This window comes from Ovis aries, chromosome 7 (assembly GCF_016772045.2).
Source record: "Ovis aries strain OAR_USU_Benz2616 breed Rambouillet chromosome 7, ARS-UI_Ramb_v3.0, whole genome shotgun sequence".
In the NCBI taxonomy this organism is placed as follows: Eukaryota; Metazoa; Chordata; class Mammalia; order Artiodactyla; family Bovidae; genus Ovis; species Ovis aries.
In genome coordinates, this window is record NC_056060.1 from 43616455 (window position 1) to 43639052 (window position 22598).

At 50.5% G+C, this 22598-nt stretch overlaps 2 protein-coding genes across 6 annotated transcripts in view; one reads left to right on the top strand and one right to left on the bottom strand.

Moving 5' to 3' along the window:
• Positions 1–763: 763 nt before the first annotated feature.
• On the top strand, positions 764–13171 carry OAZ2 (ornithine decarboxylase antizyme 2). The gene is given in 5 exon segments (NM_001290006.2): positions 764–952; positions 9753–9910; positions 11059–11234; positions 11974–12059; positions 12285–13171. Coding segments are annotated over 5 exon segments (570 nt in total). The 5' UTR covers positions 764–932; the 3' UTR covers positions 12416–13171.
• Positions 13172–14989: 1818 nt separating this feature from the next.
• ZNF609 (zinc finger protein 609) overlaps positions 14990–22598 on the bottom strand; it is a 197311-nt gene continuing 189702 nt past the window's right edge. For 2 of the 5 annotated variants that reach the window (XM_042252330.2, XM_027971748.3), the window contains 5 exons: positions 22203–22569; positions 20533–20708; positions 20068–20284; positions 19558–19636; positions 14990–19254 (listed from right to left, as the gene is read on the bottom strand). In XM_042252330.2, coding sequence (XP_042108264.1) covers positions 19563–19636; positions 20068–20284; positions 20533–20708; positions 22203–22569 — 834 coding nt within the window. In that variant the 3' untranslated portion in view covers positions 14990–19254; positions 19558–19562. The remainder of the gene's footprint in view (positions 19255–19557; positions 19637–20067; positions 20285–20532; positions 20709–22202; positions 22570–22598) is intronic. The other 3 variants (XM_042252329.2, XM_027971750.3, XM_027971749.3) reach the window with 3 other exon arrangements.

Below are 22598 nucleotides of genomic sequence, written 5' to 3' on the forward strand. Positions count from 1 at the left end.
CCGCAGTCACTGTGATCTGAGGGTTCTGTGCACCGGTGACTGTAACCTGACTGTTAACTAGTAACCTTGCATGATTGTGATGCGAAGCTCCTCTGAACAAGTCAGCGTTGGTTCCTTCTACTACTGCTGTCAGGCGACAGCGATCCTGACCCACAGCCATTAAACTTCAGATGACTTCAGTCAATGTTAAGCTTTGACCTTTGCCCTTGAGACCCGTCTGTAAGGTGCGGAGATTGTTGATCTCAGGTGATAGCTGAGGTTATTGATCTGCGTATGAGCTGAGGTAACGGATTTGTGGGCTTGGGCTTAGTCTCAAATGGCACTAATACATGTGTAGTATTCCTAGATCTCCGATTTTGGTTAGTAAAATATCCTCCTGGGGCCTACAAATGACAGACACAGCCCAGCACAGCCCCATGCAAACAAGGGCTAGAGACCAGGACCAAGGCTCAGGAAACGCCGCTTGAAACTCAACATTTCGTTCCGGGCGCTAGACCACCACCACGGCCACGACTCCGCCTGGGCCAGCATCAACCCCGCAAGCGGCTTTCGGTCTGGACGCCCCCTCTCGGCCCCCTCCGTTACCGGGTCCCGCCCCTACCGGCGCCTGGTGCGCCTGCGCGGAGGCGGGGCGGTGCTTTGCCCTTTGTTGTGGGCCCCAGTTTCCCAGGACACCGCGCGGCGCTGGGGTGGGGCTAATGCAGATGAGGCACTTGGGGGCGGGGCGGTTGCGGCGGCGGCGGCGGCGGCGGCCGGGGAGGGTCAGTTGGAGGCAGGCGCTCGCTGAGGCAGGAGGAGGGCTCTGGGCCCGCGGCCTGACAGGGACTTAGCCCGCAGAGATCGGCCCCGCGCGCGCGACCCCACACCTAGCCACTCATCCACCTACCCACTCCCTGCGCCGCCTCCTCCCACCCTGAGCAGAGCCGCCGAGGATGATAAACACCCAGGACAGGTAACGGCCCGGTCCAGGCTCCCCGCCCCCATCCTCCCCTCGTCTGCTCCAGAGGGCCTCCTCCCCAACCACCCAGCCGGTTCTCGTCCCTTCTACAAGGCCCCAGCCGGCCCCCACTGGGTCCCTTCCCTACCTCAGCCACCTCAGTCCGAGCCCCAGCCCCGCAACTGGGCCTTCTTCCGTCCTTCAGTCTCCCTCCCTCCAGCGCAGCCCATCCCCCTCATCGCGGCGTAAAGCCCCCACGGACCGGGACCCAATCTTTCAGTCCTGTCCACATTTCCCTTCAGCCCCGCCGAACGGCGGCCCATTCCCCAAATTGTTTCCATCTTCCCCTTTGAATCCCTTCCCTTATTTCAACTGCATCTTCCAACCAGATGCTGCTTTTATCGCGGCTTCCCCCCACCCGGCCCCCCCGCGGCCCCGGTCTGGCTCCGTCCGTCCTTAAATTCTCAACTGGACCCATTATCCCCACCTGTCACCCTCATCACCCCCCTGCATCCCCCCCACCAGGCCTAATAGTCTTTACAGTGATGCTTGGCCCTCCCCTTGGTCCCTCACTCCAGCTTCATCTTTTCTCTCCCGTCCTCCTTAGACACCCCTTCTTATTAGGCCCCGTTTCCCCTGTCTCACAACAACATCTTTTTTTATTTCTCACTTTGGGCTTGACTCCTGCCTGCCATCCTGTTCCCCCTAACACTCTGCTAAACACTCCTACCCTTTAAACACTTTCTCTCATGACTGCTCTTAGTCCTCCCATCCTAACTGAATCCCATTTCTAGAATATTAGATCACACACAGAACTCAGCCCATTCAGCTTCTGTTGAAGACCTGCCCTCTTCACCTGTACCTCCAGTACTTTCAAATTAGTCCTCATACTCTGTTCACTGGGCCTTTGCAAGTTCTCTCCCTCAAAACCTGACCCCAGCTTTGGCCCAGGGGTTGCAGAGACAGGCTGCGCATCTTTCTGATACTGAGCACCAGCACTTTTCTAAAGTTGCTTCATGTGTGCTTCCCCCTGTGGACACTCAGCAGAGCTCATTGCTCAGTTTTCCTTTCTCTGCTTCTCTTTTTCTCCAAGGCAGCCCTCGCCATGCATCTCTCCCTCCAGCATATCCCGTATTTCTCCCCCAAATTCTTCTGTGAAATTGTTTCCTAATTCCCCATGATTTTTAACCCCAGCTGCTTATACATCAGGATGGCTTTTATATTTACAAACTGGGTTCTAATTCTCTTCCTCATTGTTTCCCGAGACTTGTTGCTGCCCCCTCCAGAATGAGCTTGAAGTTTATTAGTTCCCCACACCAGGCCCTTTGTCTCCAGATTTGGCCTTCTGGCTTCTGCCTCTCACTTGAGCCTCATTGTTTTACAAGCGGACTCATTCCCTGCAGATGATCCTTAAGTTGTGCCATGGTCTGTCTAGAAGAAATGGATTTTAGTTCCTCTTAAAAATGTAGCCCTCCTTATTGCTTTTCTCCACACGGAGCTCTTAACTACCACTCAAGGTTTCTCTCACACTTGGGTTCCCTTCTTACCAAAAGTGGTCTCTAACTTGCTATTTCCCATTCCTTTAGCAGCCCCATCCTTAAATATTCCATCTGAGTTTTCAGCTTTTTTTTTTTTTTGCATCTCAGTGTTTCTCAATCCTAGGTAGGTGCCCATGTGAAAAATCAATCCCTTGGCCCCCACCCTTCAAAGAGCTTGTGTAATTAGCCTAGGGTGGGGCCTGGTATTAGCATATATTTGAAGCTCTCTAATGGGCAGCCAGGGTTGAGAAACATTGCCTCCTCTCCCCTCCCCCGAGAAGACCCTTCCCATCATATTCCTTTAGTGGGTGTCAGCCCTTTCTCCGAGGAAAAGGGTGTTGTCATCTTCAGGGATTTCTTAGTCCTTCTCTCCCAGGAACTCTCCAGAACTATTCCAAGATTTCTCTAGAGATACGCAAGATATCTGTAGCAGCCTCTGAAGTTCTACCTTGTTACTCAGTTCTCAGCCATTAGCCACTTTCTTCTACTTCTTAGACTCTTATCTAGCTCCTACATCCTTGTTCCCTACATGCAGAGTGAAAATTCACTCATTTCCTGGTTTATAATGGTCCCGTTCGATCCAGTACCCCGAACCCCCAAGCCCTCTTTACCTACAGCCCCATTCTGGAGCTGTTTCCTTTTCCGAGACTCGCGCTGTCCATCTTCCTCTGCAGTCCCGTATTTCATTTTCTCTAAACCAGTCCTCTGGAGCTGTGGAGGTGGATATACTTGGGTGGTGCTGGATGCAAAAGATGTTGCTTGTGGTAAGGAAGGCTGTGTGTGCTGAGGATAGAACCCAGGTATGAGAGGGCATGATGAAGTGCAGGGGCGGAGGGAAGCTGAGGAACCTGCCAGAAATCCCTGGGCTTTGTGAGATGGGTTTTTCTTTTCTAGTCTTAGGTTCTTGTCTCTGCAGTGGGATTTGGAAAGTGGTGGTGCGGTCTCAGCAGGCCTTCTCTAGAGCCCTCCAGACTGGACTGGTCTAGGTGCCAAGTCCTTTGCAGCCTGAGCCCCGAGAGTTGAGCACTTGGGACCAGTTTATAAGGGTCTTTGCCCACTGTGAGTTCCAGTCCTGGCTTTGCCAATGTGCTTACATGTTAAAAAAAGAGAGGGTTGGGTTCACTCAACTTTGAAGATTTCTTCCAGACTCCTAAGTGGCAAAACAGGCTTGCTTGTCTCCAGAGAACCCTTGCTTAGCGTGTTGGTAATTTGAGGGGCTTGGCTGTGTGAAAGGCAGGTGGAGGGAGGAGCCAGCTGGCCTGCGAGGCCTGGGCAGGAGCAGGGCCTTGGATCAGGCTCCTCCACTTTGGCCTGGGGGTGGGGTGGTGTGTGCAGGGTGTCTGGTTTCTTTGAGTTATGGCAGTCCTGTTTCTATAGCATGTTTCTGAGCCTCCTCTGGCCTGCCCCTAACTTTCTAAAAGGAATCCTGCTAGAGCTCTAAGGATTTGGATTAAGATCCGGATGTTCTTCCCAGTCCGTGTATTGATGTTTTCTGTCCACAGAGGGGCGAGCAATGGTTGAGCGCCCATTGGGTGGGGGATGGGCTTTGGAGCTTCTCTGGCTTCAGTGAAATACTCAAGAGGTGGAGGCTTGGTTTCCTGGAAGAAACAGTTACAGAGGAGCCTGCAGTATGTTTTGAAAACAAGGCTCTTCCTTTCCAGTTTGGTTCTGATCAGTACCTCCAAAATATCAAAATTCCTGATGGTGGGGGAGGGAAGACACTAGTAAAAGAACTTTTATTATGGTTTTCGAGCAACAGGTTTAAATCCAAGTAAATCAAGCTTCATGGACCTTTCTCTCCCTGGATTGTGGGGGCAGGAAGTGTCTGTCTAGGGCTTGCTTAGTACCTTTTGACAGTACAGTGTGTGGAGAAGAGCTTGCCCTGGCTTCATAGCCTTATAATCAGTCTGTGTCTGATGGGCTTTGAGAAGAAGCATTTGGTTCCACAGGTGGTTTTTCGGGGTGGTTGGAGCAGCCAGGGTACAAGGGCACATCCTAGTGACCCTGAGCATCTTCACTGAATGGTTCCCTGAGTAATGGGATTTCTGTCTCTCTCACCAAGAATTTGGTTTTGATTATTCCTTATTTATTGGCACTGTGAGTTGTTGGGTGTGGAGTGGTAGGGAGAGTAAATTTTCCTTTGATGTGCCTTCAAGGTCATCCCCACAGAGAGAGAGACACACACACTCCTAGCATAGTCAGGAATCCCCCCAAATTGGAGGTATGCTTTAGAAAGCTGTGTGGACTAATAATAGTAATTCCTCACTTTGCCAAGAAATCCAAATTTAGCCTCAGAGCAACTCAGAAATATAAAAAATGGGGACTGAAGTATGCGGTAGGGGAATGTTATATATGTGTATTTCTAGAAAAAAAAAAAGTAATTCATCCCTTTGTGAAACAGTACACAGTGTTGATTCAAGTTGATACCATGATTTGGAAGGCTGTGAAGCCTAATTGAAATCTATAGACCAGAAATGGTCAAACAGGTTAGCAAGAATTTTGTTACTTCAAGTGAACAAAATAGGTTGTTTCTGGTTAGCAGCAGCAGAGTAAAATGCTTTGTATAAGATAACCCTCAAGAAAATGCCCCAGGCCTTTGATAGTGTATAAACAATGAAGTAATTCTGTGCTGGGAAGAGAGGCTGGAACTGGGTGATGAGCTTACTATACAAACTAAATTGAGGTATCGGAAATGCAAAATTAAGATCTGTCTGCAAGCATGATTACCTAGCCATCTCCCCACCTCTGGCAGCGTATGTAATGTTGCCTACCTTTGGTGGAAAATCTAGCAGTATCAGCTGTGTAACGCGATAAGTAAATCTCAGAGACATAGATATTCTAACTGCCACCATAAGTGTGTTTCTTGTGGAAAATCAACCAGAACCCAGTGTTGCTTTCAGTCTGTGATTCAGAGTGGTGATGTCATTTTCTTTATAATCATGCTTAGCAAGTAGACTCCCTTTGGCACACATAACAGCCCTAGTGAGATGACTTATGCCTGGCACCTGACCAGGCCCCTTTCTCATATGGAAAAGGAATCAGCAGCTGGAAATCAGCCTCTATGCTCACATTAGACTGAAGGTGGCCATTCACCTCCCACCTTTCTTCCTATTTCTCTTTAGCTCAGTGCGATGGCAACCCTGAATTGGTCTCTCTTTGCTGCATAGGGGTTAGTCATCAGAGACCATTTCAGAGTAAGAGCAGCGTGTATGAAGGGTAGTCAGGGTCCCGTAGAGAGAGTTCTGTGAGGCAGGGCTGAGACAGGAATGGGTCAGAAGAGGCTGAAAGAGGGGATTGAATGTAGAATGCTTGGGAATGTGGTTTTTTATGTCTTCGATTGATACCACAAAGTCTGTAATACCAAGGCCATCTGACCCTCTGTCAGGGAATGGAAATCAGAGAGGGGTATAGACCCGATAAGCTTAGACCACTGATTAAAGTGAAACATGGTCGAAAGTGTATCAAGGAGCATGTGAATTCAAGTGTTTGTTTAATATAGCTGAATAGAAACTAGCCATAGAATTACTTTTATATAAATCTCTACTCTGTGTAGCAGACTGTACTCTCTTTAAGCAAACTAAATGTGAAAATCAAAACTTACATAAAATCAATTGGAAGTGATTCTTTAGCGGGAAATCTTTTTATTCTCTGAAGAAATTTTAGGTTACTTCCTTTAAATAGTAAGCATCCTAGAGATTTAAAAATAGGATTTGAATTATAAAAAGTCAGTTTACTAGCATCGTTCCCCAGGAATACATCTAGCGTACGCTGCCTATCTGTAGCTGGCGTATGAAATTATAACCTGCTGAGGACATTTTGGACAGCAGTTTCACAGAATGCTTTAAATTAGAGGCAGCAGGATGTGATAAGTCAGTAGCATTCATACGTATCCTGAGGAGTGTTTCCAAGGACATGTCTGATAACAACTGAGAAAATAAAAGCACCAACAGATTGGCCCAGCTCTAATCTCCCATCTCTCTTCCGAATTGACTTGGACACCTGACACCTTCATTTCCAATGTGGTCTTTTTTTTCTTCTTCTCCAAAAGCAGGACCAGCCCAGCTGGATGTTTGAGTTCAGTGTGACACATTTGATTCTCCTTAATCAGTCTGATCTTTTCAGCCTCTAGGCTGAGCTTCTTAAATCATCCTTTGGTGGCAGAGATTAAACCATGTCTGCCCCCAAGTGGAGTCAGCAGGATATGGGGAAGGAAAGGAAAAAGCTGGGCATTGGTGCCAGTAGAAACAAGACTGAACTGAATATGAAACCTCACCTGATTTGGATCTGTGACAGGGAGACTTGGGTTTAAAAGCCTCTTTCTTTTGTACTTAAGTTCCTCTAGGATTCACATTCCTGTTAAGGTTGGTGGCATATTTTGCCACAATATTTTGAACACTTACGAGAAGGCCATTGCTGTGCAATTTTATACCCCTAATTACTTTAGCCACGACATATGTACCCATATCCCTTCCCTTTTCATGTCAGAAATGACAGTTTTGTTTTGTTTTTTTGAGAGAGAGCAGTTTGGCATTTACACAGCAAGTAACTAAAAACAGATCTAATACGATGGGTGATTAAAGTAACGTTTGTGAACTTCTAGCTACTAAGCATATCCCAGACCCCAGCTGTTTCTTGTAGGGAACTGGAGCTGGATCTCAGGGTGGGGACCTGAAACACCCTTCCACCCCCAACTCGCACGCACACACACATACACAGTTGCTTTCTGTGCAGACTTTGTTGGGGAGGAAAGTTCCCAGAATCCTTGTGTGAATGGGAAAGTAAATGATTTGTTACCATGGAATAGACGTCTTGCATTTTATTTGGAGGAGGAGTGAGATCATGACATCAGAAACATCACGAGCTCATGGATGAGTGCTGGGCGCGGGGCAGGCCCTAGGGTTTACTTCTAGGAAGACAGAGGGGCTTCTGGATCTAAAAAAGAGAAAACCCATCTTATACCTTTCAGTGGGTTGGCCCCATCACTTCTGCTATTTGCAAGTGAAAATTTTTCAGAAAAAAGGTGGTGGTTGGAATGCAGGCCAGGGTTGAAAGTAGCTCTCCCATCTAGAGAGCACTGAGGAATAATTTTTCTGGAAGTGAGTTAACACCAGAATTTTAGAACAGCTAGGGCCTTGCCTGGAGAATCCCAGGGACGAGGGAGCCTGGTGGGCTGCCGTCTATGGGGTCGCACAAAGTCGGACACGACTGAAGTGACTTAGCAGCAGCAGCAGCAGCAGCAGGGCCTTGGCAATCTGCTTATTTTTATGAACCCCTGCAGTTATCATGATATACAAGTCTATATCTCAGCTATCTACCCTCAGTTCCTGGCTAGCTCTACTGACCGGTACAAGCAAGCCAGCTTTCTCCAGTGGCCCAACCTACCTGGTGCTCCTGCAGGAACCTCCACCGAGGCCTGAAGGTGGTCTCCAGGGAATGGGGAGGGACCCATTGCATGAGGGGTGGGTGTGTGCCTTTGCTTGGGGAAACTCCCACCTTTGTCTTCTTTTCTTCTGGCCTGGACACACTATTTTTCTATCCCTTAACACATTGGAAGGTGAGGATTTTAACAACTCATTGTCCCCAGGAGGAAATAGGCCCTGATCTTAAAAACTGCAGTCCTCTGTCATTCCCCTTCTGCTAGTAGCTGTTGGTTGAGGCCTCGTGAGGGAGATGAGGATGCCCTGAGGCTCGCTAGAGGAGGCACGAGGTGGTCATGTGGTTGGTCCCCAGGCGTTGATGCTCCTCTGGGCCCACTTCATCTCCCAGCAAAATTTCCAAGTGTTATTTCAGGCCCCTGGCTGAAATCCTTGAGAGAACAGAGGAGCCGAGCTACAGCGGTGATGCTTTGGGTCTTCCTGGTTCAGCTGGAGTGCCTATATCAGTCTCTTGGTACTGAGGGTCTCGGGACTGTGTCTCTGGCTATTGTTCCATGTTAGGTGTGAGTTTTAGTTCTGTCACTCTGAGCCTAAGCAAAGAATCCAGATGACGCTGTGCCATCAAAAGCAAAGGACAGTGTGCAGAATGGTGCCTCATTTACAAAGGGTTTTCAGGGAACAAAGGCCGTGGTTTATGGTATATGCTGATTTCTGTGGTTTAACTATTCGCCCTATGGCTGATTCAAGCTACCAACGTGCTGTCACTAAACACAACTTTGGTTGGGAAGAGATGTGCACCGTTGGGTCATCTGGTTCCAGCACCCCGCTGCCGCACCCTCCCCAATATGTTACTGCTGCCCTCAGCTGCTGTGCCAGGGCCAGGCCTGTTGCTGAGTCATGGTGTTACATGTACAGACAGTTTTCCTCTTGGCTTGCTTCACTTGCCCTTCGCCTGTGGAGTGAGCCATATCTCAGCCAAAAGAGCCAGTAAATTGGATTCAAAGAAGGCAGTGGAGTAGCTCTGGAGCTCTGTTGGGTCCACCTGAAAATCGTGGTAGCCAGGAAGGGCACACACCTGAAGGCAATAGGGGGCTTCTTTTGGAGCCATTCACCCTCTGTGGCCCAGCTGATGATTGCTTCCTTACTCAGGTCCCAGCATGTCTATAATTCCTCCCAGCAAGCCCCACGCCTGCAGTATACATTCACTTGAGTGTCCCTTCTGACCACACGGGTATTAGCTGAACTCCCATGCATGCTGAGGTCAGATTCCAGCAAAGAAGGGCAACTCTGCTTTTGGTGGTACGCCGGGGACTAACTCAGATAATACTCCGTACTGTGGCGCATCTCCTCTCCAGGAGCCAGATCCCGGGATTTGACTCAGTTCTTGACCCTAGAGGGATTTGAGTGATTTCTTGTTTAGTTCCATTGTTCAGGTCGGGGAGGCCATCATTGGAGACGTGGCCTTGGGACTTCCTCGGGGATAATGGTGCTTAGCCCCTGTGACTTTCTAAGCCCCATATGCCTCTCCACCCTGAGGCGATTGTGGAGGCTTGGTGATTCTGTCACACAGGTTGTTGAGACACTTAGGGTGAGGAGATGGGCTGGTGGGGGTCTGGGGCTCTCTGCCTACCAGGCAAGCCAGCATCTGGTTCCTCCCAAGGTCTGCCTGTGTCATGGGGATTTGTTTGATGTTTGACGGGGGCTCCTTTGGTCAGACATCCAGCCTGACCCTGAGCCCTGCGAGCTTCTCTGTGCCTCCGTAGGACGGTGGGTTTGCCTTTAACGAGAGCTGTAGCGGGAAGGACCGGGGCAGTTGAGGGAGAACCAGGGCAGGGGTGGGTGGAATGCTGAGTTAAATCTTCAGGACTTTGATTACTGTCTCACTGTCTTTATCTCTTGCAGTAGTATTTTGCCTTTGAGTAACTGTCCCCAGCTCCAGTGCTGCAGGCACATTGTTCCGGGGCCTCTGTGGTGCTCCTGATGCCCCTCACCCACTGTCGAAGATCCCCGGTGGGCGAGGGGGCGGCAGGGATCCTTCTCTCTCAGCTCTAATATATAAGGTAAGGGTACTATGGGATGGAAGGCTTGGAGCAGTGTCCTCCTCAGACACTGCTGAGTGGCTGCTTAAGGGCAGCGATGGTTTCCCTTAGTCTTCTGAGTCTTAGGCCAGTAGTGGAACTGGGGAGGACTTTGAACTGAGGCTGCTGGGAAGCTTTTGGGGAGTACCAAGCAGATGCCCTGTCTTCTCAGCTTAGGTCAGCTCTTAAGTGCTGGCTCTGGGTCCTGAGTGAGGGGGCACAGCTAGGGGGAGGGGGGCTGGTGAGTGGAGGAATGCACCCGCTCTTGCTGGTGCAGCTCTTCATTTTCTCCTGAGAAATGCCAAGAGCCAGGAGGGCTTTTTCCTTTGTCCATACCCAGGGCATGGGGTACCGCATGTTGCAGGGTTGGGGGTGGTAATGAGAGGGTCACCCTGGCAGCTCAGGGCACAGCCCAGTAGCTGTTGAGAACCCTGGGAGTCTGTTCTGAGATTAGTCTGGGCTGGGACATTTGCTATCTTTTAATCTGTGAGCCCAGAGGTTGGTTTAGCATCTCCTGGAGACTGGCATTGAGGGGTGGCAGGGCAGCTGAGTCCGGGGCTCTTGAGACAGTGGTAGGGGTGGCAACATGGACTCTGCAGTCACCCGGAGCCAGCTTGGGTTGACCTGAGCCAGCTGAGCCTCAGGAACATCCTCATTTGTTTCTGATGATTCTGTTTCAGAGGGAAGGGAAATAACACAATATTGGGGGGACAAGCATGGCTTTCAGTTGGGGAGACCCCATTTGAATCTCAGCTCTGCCATTTGCTCACTGTGGAGTCTTGGGTCAGGTCCTTAATTCTACTGGGCCCCTGGTGTCTTAGGTTTAAAGTGGGGATGCTGATGCCTACCTCAAGTGCTTGTTGTAGTGATGGAAAAATGGGAAAGTACCTTGTACAGTACTTGACAACCAGTGGGCTCTTGGTAAATATCCCCTTCCAATCATGCTGGGGTTTAGCCACCCAGTGAGTGATGGCTCCATTTAGGCAGCATGTTGCTCTGATGTTCAGTGTGGCCTGTCACATACTGCCCTGAAGTTGGCCCAGGAGGGGTCTAGCACCACCTAGGTTGGGGGGCATTTGATGTGGCCAGAAGCAGCAGTGACCTGGTCCTCTGACCTGATCTCCTCCCAGGACGAGAAGCTCACTGTGACCCAGGACCTCCCTGTGAATGATGGAAAGCCTCACATTGTCCACTTCCAGTATGAGGTCACCGAGGTGAAGGTCTCTTCCTGGGATGCAGTCCTGTCCAGCCAGAGCCTGTTTGTAGAAATTCCAGATGGATTATTAGCTGATGGGAGCAAAGAAGGGTAAGGAGCAAGTGCTGGGCAAGGGCTGGAAGCCTGCTCCAGAGAAGGGCATGTGCTTCCTGGGGGCAGCAGATGGCCAGCCTTCTCCTGTAGCTGTCAGCTGCCCAAGTATATATGATTTTTTTAAAGGTTAGTGTTAGCCAGTAAAATGGGCCTATGATAATGAAAGCAGATCATTACCACATTAACCAAATTCTTGTCATATAACGGTGTGGTTTAAACGGCCAGAAGCTCAAAGAAGCAGTGGAATTTCATTGGATTGGGCAAGGCCCTCCAACCATCCAGTTGTGGAAGAAGCAGTCCTGAGGATGACGTTCTCGCGAGTGGCTCCAGCCTCTTGAAGTCCTTTTAGGTGGTGGTAGGGCCCAGAGTTCCTCTCTGCAGCAGGTGGTCACCATCAGACTTGGCAACTTTGGAGGGCCTCTGAGAAACTGGGTTCTCTTCCTAGGCCCCATACTTTCTTGTAAATTGCATTAAGTTGGCTAGTATTAATTTCAGATGAAGAACCTTTATTCCTGGGAGAGAGAATTCTGTAACAGTTTTCTTAAGTGATTGTGGTTTATTTTTTTTCTGAACTCAGGGCTCCTGAGGTCTTGAAATAGGAAGTTCTCCTTGAAGCTTCCCTATTTACAGTGCTGACTGTAAGCCTCAGAAAAGCCTTGGGAGCAGGGGGTATAGAGGGATGGGGTGAAGTCCACAGGTGGCAGTGGGCTTGAGTGGTTTTCTTTGCTTCTTGCAGATTGTTAGCACTGCTAGAGTTTGCGGAAGAGAAGATGAAAGTGAACTACGTTTTCATCTGCTTCAGGAAGGGCCGGGAAGACAGAGGTGAGGGGCTGAGCAGCTTGAGACCAGGCTGGGGAGGGAAAAGGGGGCCTCCTAGTGAGGTGGGGCTCCTGAGTTTGACATATAAATCCTAGGAAATCATGGGATTGGTTGTGTCCAAATTTAGAAAAGGCCAGTGCATTTATTCCATCTTTGTTTTGGGTTTTCCCTTGATTTAGCCTAATTTTGTTTCTTATCAGAATCTTTTTTTTACACTTTTTTCTACAGCTCCACTTTTGAAGACCTTCAGCTTCTTGGGCTTTGAGATTGTGCGTCCAGGCCATCCCTGTGTCCCCTCTCGACCAGATGTGATGTTCATGGTTTACCCCCTGGACCAGAACTTGTCCGATGAGGACTAATGGTCAAAGAGGATGCTTTGCCCAAGAGCCACAGTGAGGGAAGCGGGGAAGTTAGGCAGCCCTGAGACAGAAGAGGGAGCTTCTTGCTGTCCAGGGAAGGACGCTGAGGGGCTCAGGGTGAGGGTTGCCTATTGTGTTCTCGGAGTTGACTCGTTGAAATTGTTTTCCATAAAGAACAGTATAAACATATTATTCACATGTAATCACCAATAGTAAATGAAGATGTTTATGAACTGGCATTAGAAGCTTTTTAAACTGCGCTGTGTGATGTGCTCTATCTAGCCTAGGGGAGGCCACTGCCTAGAGGGGAGGGACTGCCTGCATCCAGGGGCCAGGCCTGGAGGGCTGGGGACAGCACTGTTGGGCTCAGGTTACCCTGCGGTTGGGCTTTCTTTTTTGGTTTCTAAGACTTGTGTATTTTCTTTCCTTGCTTCCTGCCACCCAGGGGACTCTGGAGTATAGGCTTTCAGCCCCCTGGGCAGTGTCCTTCTATTGTTTTTTGACACTCCACCTGGGCTTCTCTCTGTGCTTTTGTGTCTGACCTGGAGAAAGCAGGTCTGACCCCTCCTTTACAGCTTAGTGTTATTCTGGCATTTGGTTAAGCTGGCTTAATCTGTTTGTTATCAGCGCATTCAAAATAGGGGCATTGAAGTTACTCCTACCACCAGGGCTTTATTTTGGGGGTGCTTGGGTCTTAAAAAACACTAGCCAAACTCCAATTCTCAGATTATGGCCAGGAGTTCTTGCTCTGGGCTGCAGGCCTAGGCCCCAAGGTGTCTCCTTCCTAGGGTCACGAACAGCAGAGAGGAAGGGGAATAGCGACTCAGGGCCTGGGGGTTGTGGGGGAATTTGCTGTTAGGGACTGGATGCCTCTGCCTGGCTGAGTCTAGCGCTAACTGCCCCCTCTCCCTAACAGGCTCTGAGTAGTGCCTGAGACCCTGTTCTGCGGGCTATCGTGTGGGACTGAGGGTGTAGAAGTGGCCTGCCCTTTTGTTTTCACTGAACAGCTTGTTCTAAGGGGGAAGGAAGGGGGAGAGATCTAGATTGGGTGAGGGGGGCGGGGGTGTCAGGGAGGCAAGTGTGTTGTGTTAGTGTGTCAATAAACTGATTTAAAGTTGTGGTTGGTCTGTCCTTTACTCTTCAACCAGGGCCGGCTTCCTTCTACTGTTGTCTTTTGAGTCTAGAGCCCAGCAGGGGTGTGATACACGCTTCTCAGGAAAAAAGCCGCCTTGCATCAGGACAAACGGCTGAGGTCTCTGGGGCCACATTACCATGCGAAGCAAGGGGTTGCTAGGAGTCTGGGACAGAATGCTGGAGCCCCCTAGAGACAGGTATGTACACAGAGCTTCATCCAGAATAGAGGCTAGACATACCAGGACCCAGCTTCTTTTCTGTCTAGAAGGCCAGGTCCTGAAACTGGGTTCTGGCTTTCACACAGAGCTGCCTGACATTCCTGTTCCTGGGGGTGTCTGAAGGAAGTGGAACTCACCTTTCCTAGGAAGACAGTATTTTCCTTTTGGAGCCCAGGGCCCTAAGGCACAGCTGCCCTTCCCCTGTACCACCAGCCTGATGAATCACCTCTCAGTGGCACTGGAGAGGGACAGAATCCTCTTCACCTGTGTGGTCTTAGTTTCTCAAGGGTTTACTAGTGTGTTTGTTTTTTTTTTTGCCTTTGCTTCTGTTTTCCCAAAGGAAGTATTGGGCATGTTCTACCTCCTACGATGCTAGAACTATTTACTTACTGTTGAACTGTGGCTGTCCTTATTTTCTTTCTGAGTCTTTGGTGCATTATCACATTGTTTGTGGAGCTACTGGACCAAGTCATTAAGCTTGGACCCTATATAACATTTATGAAAAGAAGTGAGTTCAACACCTCCATCCCACGTGGTATTAGTAGAGAAAGTCTGGGCCTAGGGATTTCCCTGGTTGTTCAGTGGTTAGGAATCTGCACTCCCACTGCCAAGGAGCATGGGTTCGATCTGTGGTCAGGGATCTGATCCCACATGCTGTGCAGTGCAGCCAGAAAAAGTCTTGGCCTAGAGATGAATTCAACTGAAATGTGAAGGACTTTGAAAATGTCTTCCACTGAGCAGAATCTGAAAAATTGACTTTACAAGTCATTTGTAAAGTCATTACAAGTGAGATATTTACAGTGCGAATCTATGTGATGGCTGACAACGGCCAAGTTAATGGAGGCAGTTTAGGATTCAGATTGAATCCTAAATTGAAACCCGAGGAATCTACAAGACAGAGATAAAGAACCAGGAAAAAGAGTTTTCTGTTTGCAAAGCTAGCAGAGTGGACAGGAAACACACCTGGGACTTTGCTGCCATCTGCTGGTAGATCCTCTTTAACACAACCAGAGTTAGGCTGAATTGGAAACCTGGGCACTCAGCTCAGGTTTATTTATCTTTCAAAAATAATAAAACGTTTGCTAGATGAGACCACTGGCAGGACAGAAATATGGTATCCAAATTCTGCACTCCAATTAAAACAACTTAGAAGGTGAAATATCTTGGGAGTGGGAGGGTGGAGTTGGAAGGGGAGATATGTGAAAGGCAAACTAAGTCTAAATTTAAGAACAGGGACATTAAAAACTTTATTCAATAAATACAACAAATAATTTAAAAATATACTTCAGTTCCAAAGCCAATTAAGAAAAGGAAGGAGAGAGAAAGGGAAAAAAGGGGAGGAGGAAATTAGAGGGAAGGGAGAAAGTTCAAGAGGTGGAACAATGGTTTGGTTGGGCTGCCTTTCTGAACATACCGCCCTTTGAAATTCTGATCAAATGCTCTTGACCCATAAGCCCGTAGCCCTTGTTCTGATGCGGTTAGCCAAAGGAGTCCACCGGCCAAGCATGACGCTCTGGGCTCTAGTCAGACCAACTCTGGTGACTAGCATCTAGGGGAGTGTTCAGTTTCCCACTCATTCCTAAAAATCGTCTAACTCCCAGGCAGGTTTAAGTAGTGCAAACTTAGAGAGCTCCCAGCTGCATAGTGTTTCACAGTGAGTGTGAAAGCCACTCACTGGTGAGTGTCCAAAGCCACTTTGGTGAATGGGATCAATGGGGGCGGGGTGGCTGGCACAGGGCGACAGGAGAGGCCAGGGCCCAGGATAAAGCTCCTGGGAAAGCCTGCGGCCAGGCCAGGGAAGGGCTGCAGGGCATGTAGTCTGGACACTGGACTCAACAGCATGCCATCAGCCAGGGAAGGTGGAGCTGAGGATGCATATGGAGCAGGACCGCAAGGTCAGGGAGCTGAGGGAGGGTGGGATAGTGAGGAGGGGAGAGGCAGCTCAGCAGCAGACTCCGGGAGAAATAACCAGCAGCCCTCACAGATTTGTGATTGTCTCTTAAAAAGATTTATTTTCTCTTCTTGCCTGAATGTACAAAGGCAAAAAGAGTACAGTTTGTATATATATATATTTATATATATATATAAAAAAACAAGGAACTTGGTAATGTACACTTTACAGAAGGGAAGAATCAGGAAGACTGAAATTAAATCCAACAGAGCAACGCCAATGGAACAAAAGCTATGAACAGCAACACTGCCCCTCCAGCCCGGGCCTCCAGCTCGCCCCAACCTGCTCCCAATGGGGGGCTGAGCACCAAGGCAAGCGGGTGGGCTGGGGCAGGAGGGGCTGGGGACGGGGCCTGGGAGGGGCTCAGTCCCAGGAGGGGCCCATGGCAGAGGATCAGCAGAAAGCTTCCTGGGATGTCCTAATAATAAACAAATAACGAAGGCCCAGAATTAGGGGGCCAGCTAGCTGCCCAGTTGAATCCTGGGGGCATCGGAGTAGACACTTGAGATGGGGATAAGGTGTGTGGGATAACGAGTGGCCCGTATACAATGACACTAGCCCTTCTGTGGCCTTTTCCTCCCGCTCCCAAGACCAAGCCTCCCACCCCCACCTTGGAGCCTGGAGAGAAGAGATTCAAGAGGCATCATTTCATTTCATGGGTGCCCTCTTAAGCCTTCTGCATGTGGTCCGTTGACCTTGAGATGTGTGGAGGGGGTGAGGTAAGAGAAGGAAATATACATGTATACATACATGTACAGGCAAGGAAAGGGAATGAAGGGAACTGGCACAACTTAAATGAGGAAGCAGATTTGAGTTCTAAAGAGCAGGTCTCCAAGCCTTGGCTGTCCTACTTGGGCACGAGGCTGCCTCCCTCCAGCTTCTCTGTGGGGCTCGGATGAGCCGTGTCTGTCAAGAGAACTGGGCCAGGGATAGCTCAGACAGAGGCTTGGTCTGGTGACCTCAGCCCTTAGCAGCAAACTCGTCCAGCCCTTGCTGGGGTGAAGTGGGGTGGGGATCCTTGAGAGTCTCATGCCTATGACTGGGTTGCCAGTGCCACGGGTTCCCCGCCTGTGGTCCTCCTCCCCAGGGGGAGAGGCTAGAGGGGGACAGCAAGCCCTTCACTCAGTGCTCCTCAAGGCTCTGTTTCACCCGTCACTGCTGCTGCTTCATGTCACACTTCAGGGAGGGACGACAGGCCTGGCAAGGATCAGGGACCAGGAGGATCAGGAAAAGGCAGCGCTATTCTGCCATCGATGCTCTCACCTGCTCTTCTGGGCAGCTCAGCTCCTGCTTTTCAGGATGTAAGGATCAAAAAGCCAAATGTTTTTTAAGGGGGAGAGGAAAAAAAAAGCTGTTCCCTTCTGCAGAACCCAAGGCTGCCCTGCTAATACAGAAGTTCCTCTTCTCTGTAACAGAACAAAGTGGAACGGGCAGGAATCCCGGGCTATGGCTGCCCAACGGAAAAGGAAATTACTCCAAACGGTTTCTTCACAATATGTACAGAGCACGCTGTAAGACAGCGCCACAGATACAAAACACACAATATTTAAAAACAAACAGGAACAGAGATGGGCCCAGGACTCCACCCAACAGGAGCCGGGAGGGCATGAGCAGGCTGAAATTTAGAGCCATCTTTTGGGTGGGGACGACTCAGGTGAGGTGGGGTGAAGGTGTCCACACCGACGACTTCCACGGGTAAAAGGGAAGTCACTGCTCAGAGCACGGCCCAAAAGGACAGTGAGGGGCAGAAGGACTGAAGGGGACAGGGAGGCTGCTCAAGGGCCCGCGAAGAGGGCTAGGTCAGCGGGGTTCGGGAGAGGGCTCAGAACCCAACCTGAACAAAAACAAGGACATGGGAACCTAGAGGAAAGGTCTATAGATCAGAGGGGCCTCTCTTGGGCAAAAGACCCTGAGCCTCTCTAGAACAGGGCTCCAGGGATCTCGGGAAGCAGCCTCTGCTGGGTGCTGTGCTAACTGTCTTCCGTCTCCATGCCCCACACTGTCAGAGCCAAGCCCCTGCTCTTCAATGGTCGTTTTTGGCACTCTGGTCACAAAGACTCGTCTCTAACCCAGGTTGGTGTCTGTAAGTCTTCATCTCTCAGTCCAGAGGGTCAAGGAAAGACAGGAGAGGAGGACAAAGGGATGATATCTCAAACACAAGAGCTAAAGCTCCCCACACCTTGGGGAAGAAGCGACTGTAGTAAAGCTACCAGATCACTGTCACTTTCCCAGGACAAACAGCATAACGCCTGGACTGGACTGTACTTCTAAGGAGAGCAGAGAACTGCCTCTGCCTCAGAGCACAGCTCCACTGACTACACCCGGTGGCTCTGAGAAGTAATGGCTTGCATGTGTTGTCCTAGGGTCTAAGGAACAGACAGACGCCCTCCAAGGTGCAGTGTTCCCTAAAACAAAAACGTGTGTTACAAAGAAACACGGCTCATATTGGCACGTATGGGGCTACAGGCTGAGCTATAGGAAGTCATGTGGTTGTGTTCAGAGAAACTGGGCTGGACAGAATTGGACCCCTTGATGAGGCCGACACTTGGATGGCTGCTTGGACAGGACATCTCTCAGAGGGCTAGGCCTCCCAGGGCCTGCCTCCCGGCAGACTCCAAAGCTCCCCATGCTGGGGGAATACGATTTTACTTGCCTGAGTCTTAAAAGCCAAGCAGTGGAAAAGAAGAAGAGAGATGAGATGCCCCTGGGAAAGGCACCAAGGGGTCGGGAGGAAGATGAGGAAAGGGCAAGGGGGGAGGCTAAGCAGCAGCAGGACTTGGTGGGATGCAGCGTCTCGTTCACAGACTCCGTTCATGCTCCAGCTCTCGCCTGGAATCCCCGGGGAGCCCGGTGCTTGGCCTCGGGACCCCAGCCCTCTGCCACAGTGGGCAGATGCCTTGGTCTCCCTTTCCAGGCTGGGCTCTGAGCATTTACATGTGCTCATGTGAGAGGGGAGAAGTCTTCACGTTTGAAGACCTTGTTTTCACAACTGCAGAGAAAACAGCCCCCAATTTCTTTCCTGAGATTCTAATTCCTCCACGTGCTGCCAGTTCCCAGGGCCCAAACCACTGGGGAGATGCAGGGTCTGGTGATGGTGGTAATGATGGTGAGGGGTATGGCTGCTGTGCTGTCTTCAGACCTTGCCCAGTGCTGGGGGCCCTCCCTGGGGGTTGGTGCTGCTCCGGCGGCTGACCGGGGCTTGGGGAACAGAGCGGTGGCTTCTCTGGGCTGAGGCCATGTTCCCCTGGTTGCTCCCCGTGCCTTCATCTCCACAGAGGCCACGACAGTCACGGCCATGGCCAAGAGAATAAATATTTTTGCTAAGTACCAGCTCTCCAGCTCCTGAGGAAGACGGAGCGTCGGGGAGTCCGGGGGTCTGGTGGAGGCGAGATAGCCAAGGGTCTGCCTTCAGTCACGGTGGGAACGGCAAACAGGATGAGCAACACCATTTAACTGATGTCTAAACGGCACCTCCAGCACCTCCTTGGGTAAGCCAGTCCGCCCGTGAAGCTGACTTTATCCGGGCACTTGGTATTCTGCAAGGGAAACAGGGACAGAGAACCGGGTGCTCAACCGGCTGGTAAAACCACCACAAGGTGGCGCTCCAAGAAAATGAGCTGCAGGGGAGGCCGGTCCTGGTCCCCAGGGCAGGCGCGTGGCCACAGCCCCTCTCAGAGGCTCCCGGGGAAACTTCAACAAGAGGCTTGGCCTGGGCTGCTCCATTTCCAGACCGCAGCCCAGAGATGGCTTTCACTGAGGCTCCACAGGGATTCTGTGATCCAGGTATCAACTATCCCTGCTCTCTCTGTGTTGTGTCTCTGAGTTAAACAGTTACTCACCATTCTCACCTCCGGGGGGGTGGGTAGAGTGAAGGAGTCGAGCCTTGCTGGCTGGCAACAATGGCTGTAGAAGAAAGCCCTGAGTGAGGAGGAGGACAAGTTAGTGCAGCACTTGCTCTCTCTGCCAGCTGGGCGGGTGCTGGGAGGAGTTTCTTCAATGCCTAGCTCCACTGAGTTTTGGGGTGCTGACAGAAGAAACTCTGATACTTGGCCAGATCTAACAGCTGGGGATAGACAGTTAGGCTCTGTTTTTCAGTTGCTTGTTACTCTTTGGCTGTGGGAACACCTGCTCCTTATTCTTCTGAATATCAAAGTCAATTTTCTGGAGGAGTTTGAGAATCCCTGAGCTCCAAGGGAGGAAGTAAATGTTATGATTATACTGATTGTCTGCAGGAGGCTAGGATTCTGGACAGATTGGAGGCTGAAGGGTAAGAGGAGGAGGAGGGGCTTCTTGCCAGGGCCCCCTGCTCTGGCAGCGCTACTGGACGGCAGTGGGGAGGCGAGGCTTACCTGCTGCATAGGGTAAGTTGTACTGTGCTGGGAGCAGTGAGTACCCCAAGTGGTGGTGATGGTGGTGCGTGGACATCAGGCGCTGAGAAGGGGAGGTGCGGGGCCGGTCAACACTCCTTTCACCCCCGCCTGCTCCCCCGACGCTGCTACAGCTGCCGCCACCCCCAACCACCCCACAGCCTCCCCGATCTCTCTCCTGAGAAGTTTTATCACTTATCTGGAAAGGAAAGCAGACACAAAAGCTCTACTGTGAGGCACACACGTGAAAGCAAGATGCCCCGAGCCCACACTTTGACTCCTTAGAGATGCAGGACACCCAAGAATCAAGGAGGTGCCCGGGGGAGCTCAGGTCAGGTCGGCCACAGCACACTGCTTCTGGGACTCGAGCCAGCCCACCTTCTCCCAGACCCTGGCTCTACCCTCCCTGGTCCCTGACAGTGGCCAGTGTCTCTGCGCGTCCCTCACCGTGGGAGACTTGCTCTTGTAGTGACTGGCATGCTGCTGCAAGATGTCCAGGGCTTTGGACTCTGAGCTGGATTTACAACTGACGCTGGGGCTGGCTCGGGCCTTGTCAGCATCTTCACCCCCCGAGACCTTGCTGCCATATGGGGAGAAAGAATAGCTGGAAGGCAGGTAGGAACCTGGGAGAGAGAAACAAAGCAGTCAGAGAGATGGGCGAGAAGGAGAGATTCTGCATCAGTGAGCCTGGTGAAGCTCAGGCTGAGGGGTGTTCCACCACAGTGTCTTTAGGCTGAGACTCGTGTGTCCTTCCTTTACTGAGCTCCGGAGGCAAACAGCTAAGGGATATTAGGAACATGGCCCTCAGTTTCTGGGGAATCACCTTCCTTAGAGCCCGAGTCTCAGATTCATCTCCAAGAGGTGCTACAAGTCATAGGATCAGAAAGGTCATTGGATTTGAAGTCATGTCCTCGGGCTCAAATCTGACCTCTGAGACTTACCAGTTGGGTACCTCTGAACAAATGAACAAGTTCATTAGCTCAAATTAACCTTCTGAGGTTCAACTTCTTGACCATCAAAATGAAGATACTAATACTGATTTCACAGGGTGACAGAGAGGATTAAATGAGACAATGTACATGAATCACATAGTCCAGTGCCTGGCCTAGAGCAAGTACTCATCAAATGGAACTACGGTTTTTATACAGAAGGACTGGGGTAACAGGAGAAAGGAATACTGCAGGAAGAGACAATTTCCTATTTCTGTTTGAAAACCTCACATGTTCTACTTAGAATCTGCCTTAAAATGTCAATATCAAGACTGTTTGAGCTGCTTTTCTACAGTGAGGTGGGAGCTCCAGAAAGTGAAAGAAGGGCTCTTCAGCCAACAGAGATCAGTGAGTAAAGGAAGGATTTCCTTCTGACTAGTTCAAAACCACTCAAACTCCTACTCTGTGTTGCCCTCCCCTCCTCGTATACTCCATGGCAGTATAAGAGCTTATTTTTCCCAAACCGAACCTTTCCCTCACTGGACCTCCCCTCCCTGACTGCCTGATGACTTTATGCTAACCATGGTCTTGCAAATGAATACATGCATTCTCCTGATGTGAATTTTTACTTTGTTCCACGTGTCTCTCCTGCTGCAGTTAAGTTGTGAGCTCCTTGAGGGGACTGGAGTAGTCTCCTCTACTTCTTTTATTTTCCCCCCAGTGTCTAGCACACTGCAAAATATAGAGTATGTGGTCTTCTTTTGGCCATACGCCAAGGCATCTTAGTTCCCTGACCAAGATAGACCCCTCGCCCCCTGCAGTGGAAGCGGAGCCTTAACAGCTGGACTGCCAGTGGTTAAGTCCTTAAAGTATGTGCTTGGAAAATCCCAGCTGAGGGAAGATGCCTCTGGTAGATGGGGTTTCGCCTTCAGTTATCCACAAAAACTGACTGCAGAGTCAACCCTCCACCTGGTGCAAGGGAGGAAGCAGTGGTCCTACAGAATGCAAGTAGGGGTCACTCAAGGAGCTCAGGGTTAGAGTGTCCACAATACCACATTCACATCAGAGTTACCATCTACCTGAGCCTCAGTAGCCTTAGCAAGAAAGCTGAGCAAGAAAGCTGGATTTGAAATCTGCTTTGTTTCCCTTCCCAGTGACCAGAGCAGCAGGTGGGCTGCGGTGCCGTACCTGGGTAGTTCTGCATCATCACGGTGGGCATGCCACGGTAGCTGGGGTGGCTGGGGTCGTAGGACTGGCTGTAGGAGTAGCCGTGCATGTAGGGGATGTAGGGCTGGTGCTGGGTGAGAGGGGAGGACACAGGCACGTGGGCACTGGGCCGGGGCTCCTTGCCCCCGAGGCGGGATTCCTCTGACGTGGGCAGCTTGCAGTCACTACTTGTGCTTTCCTTCCCATCCTCCTTGGGAACAGAGTCCTTACTCCGACTCCTTTCCTCCTTCAGTTTGCGGTCCCGCTCCTCTTTCCACCGCTCATCCTCTGGCTTGATGTCCGAGTACTTGGCAGGATAGACATACGTCCACATCCGGGGCTCTGCTTCCTGCAACAATCACAGAATGACGTGAGTGT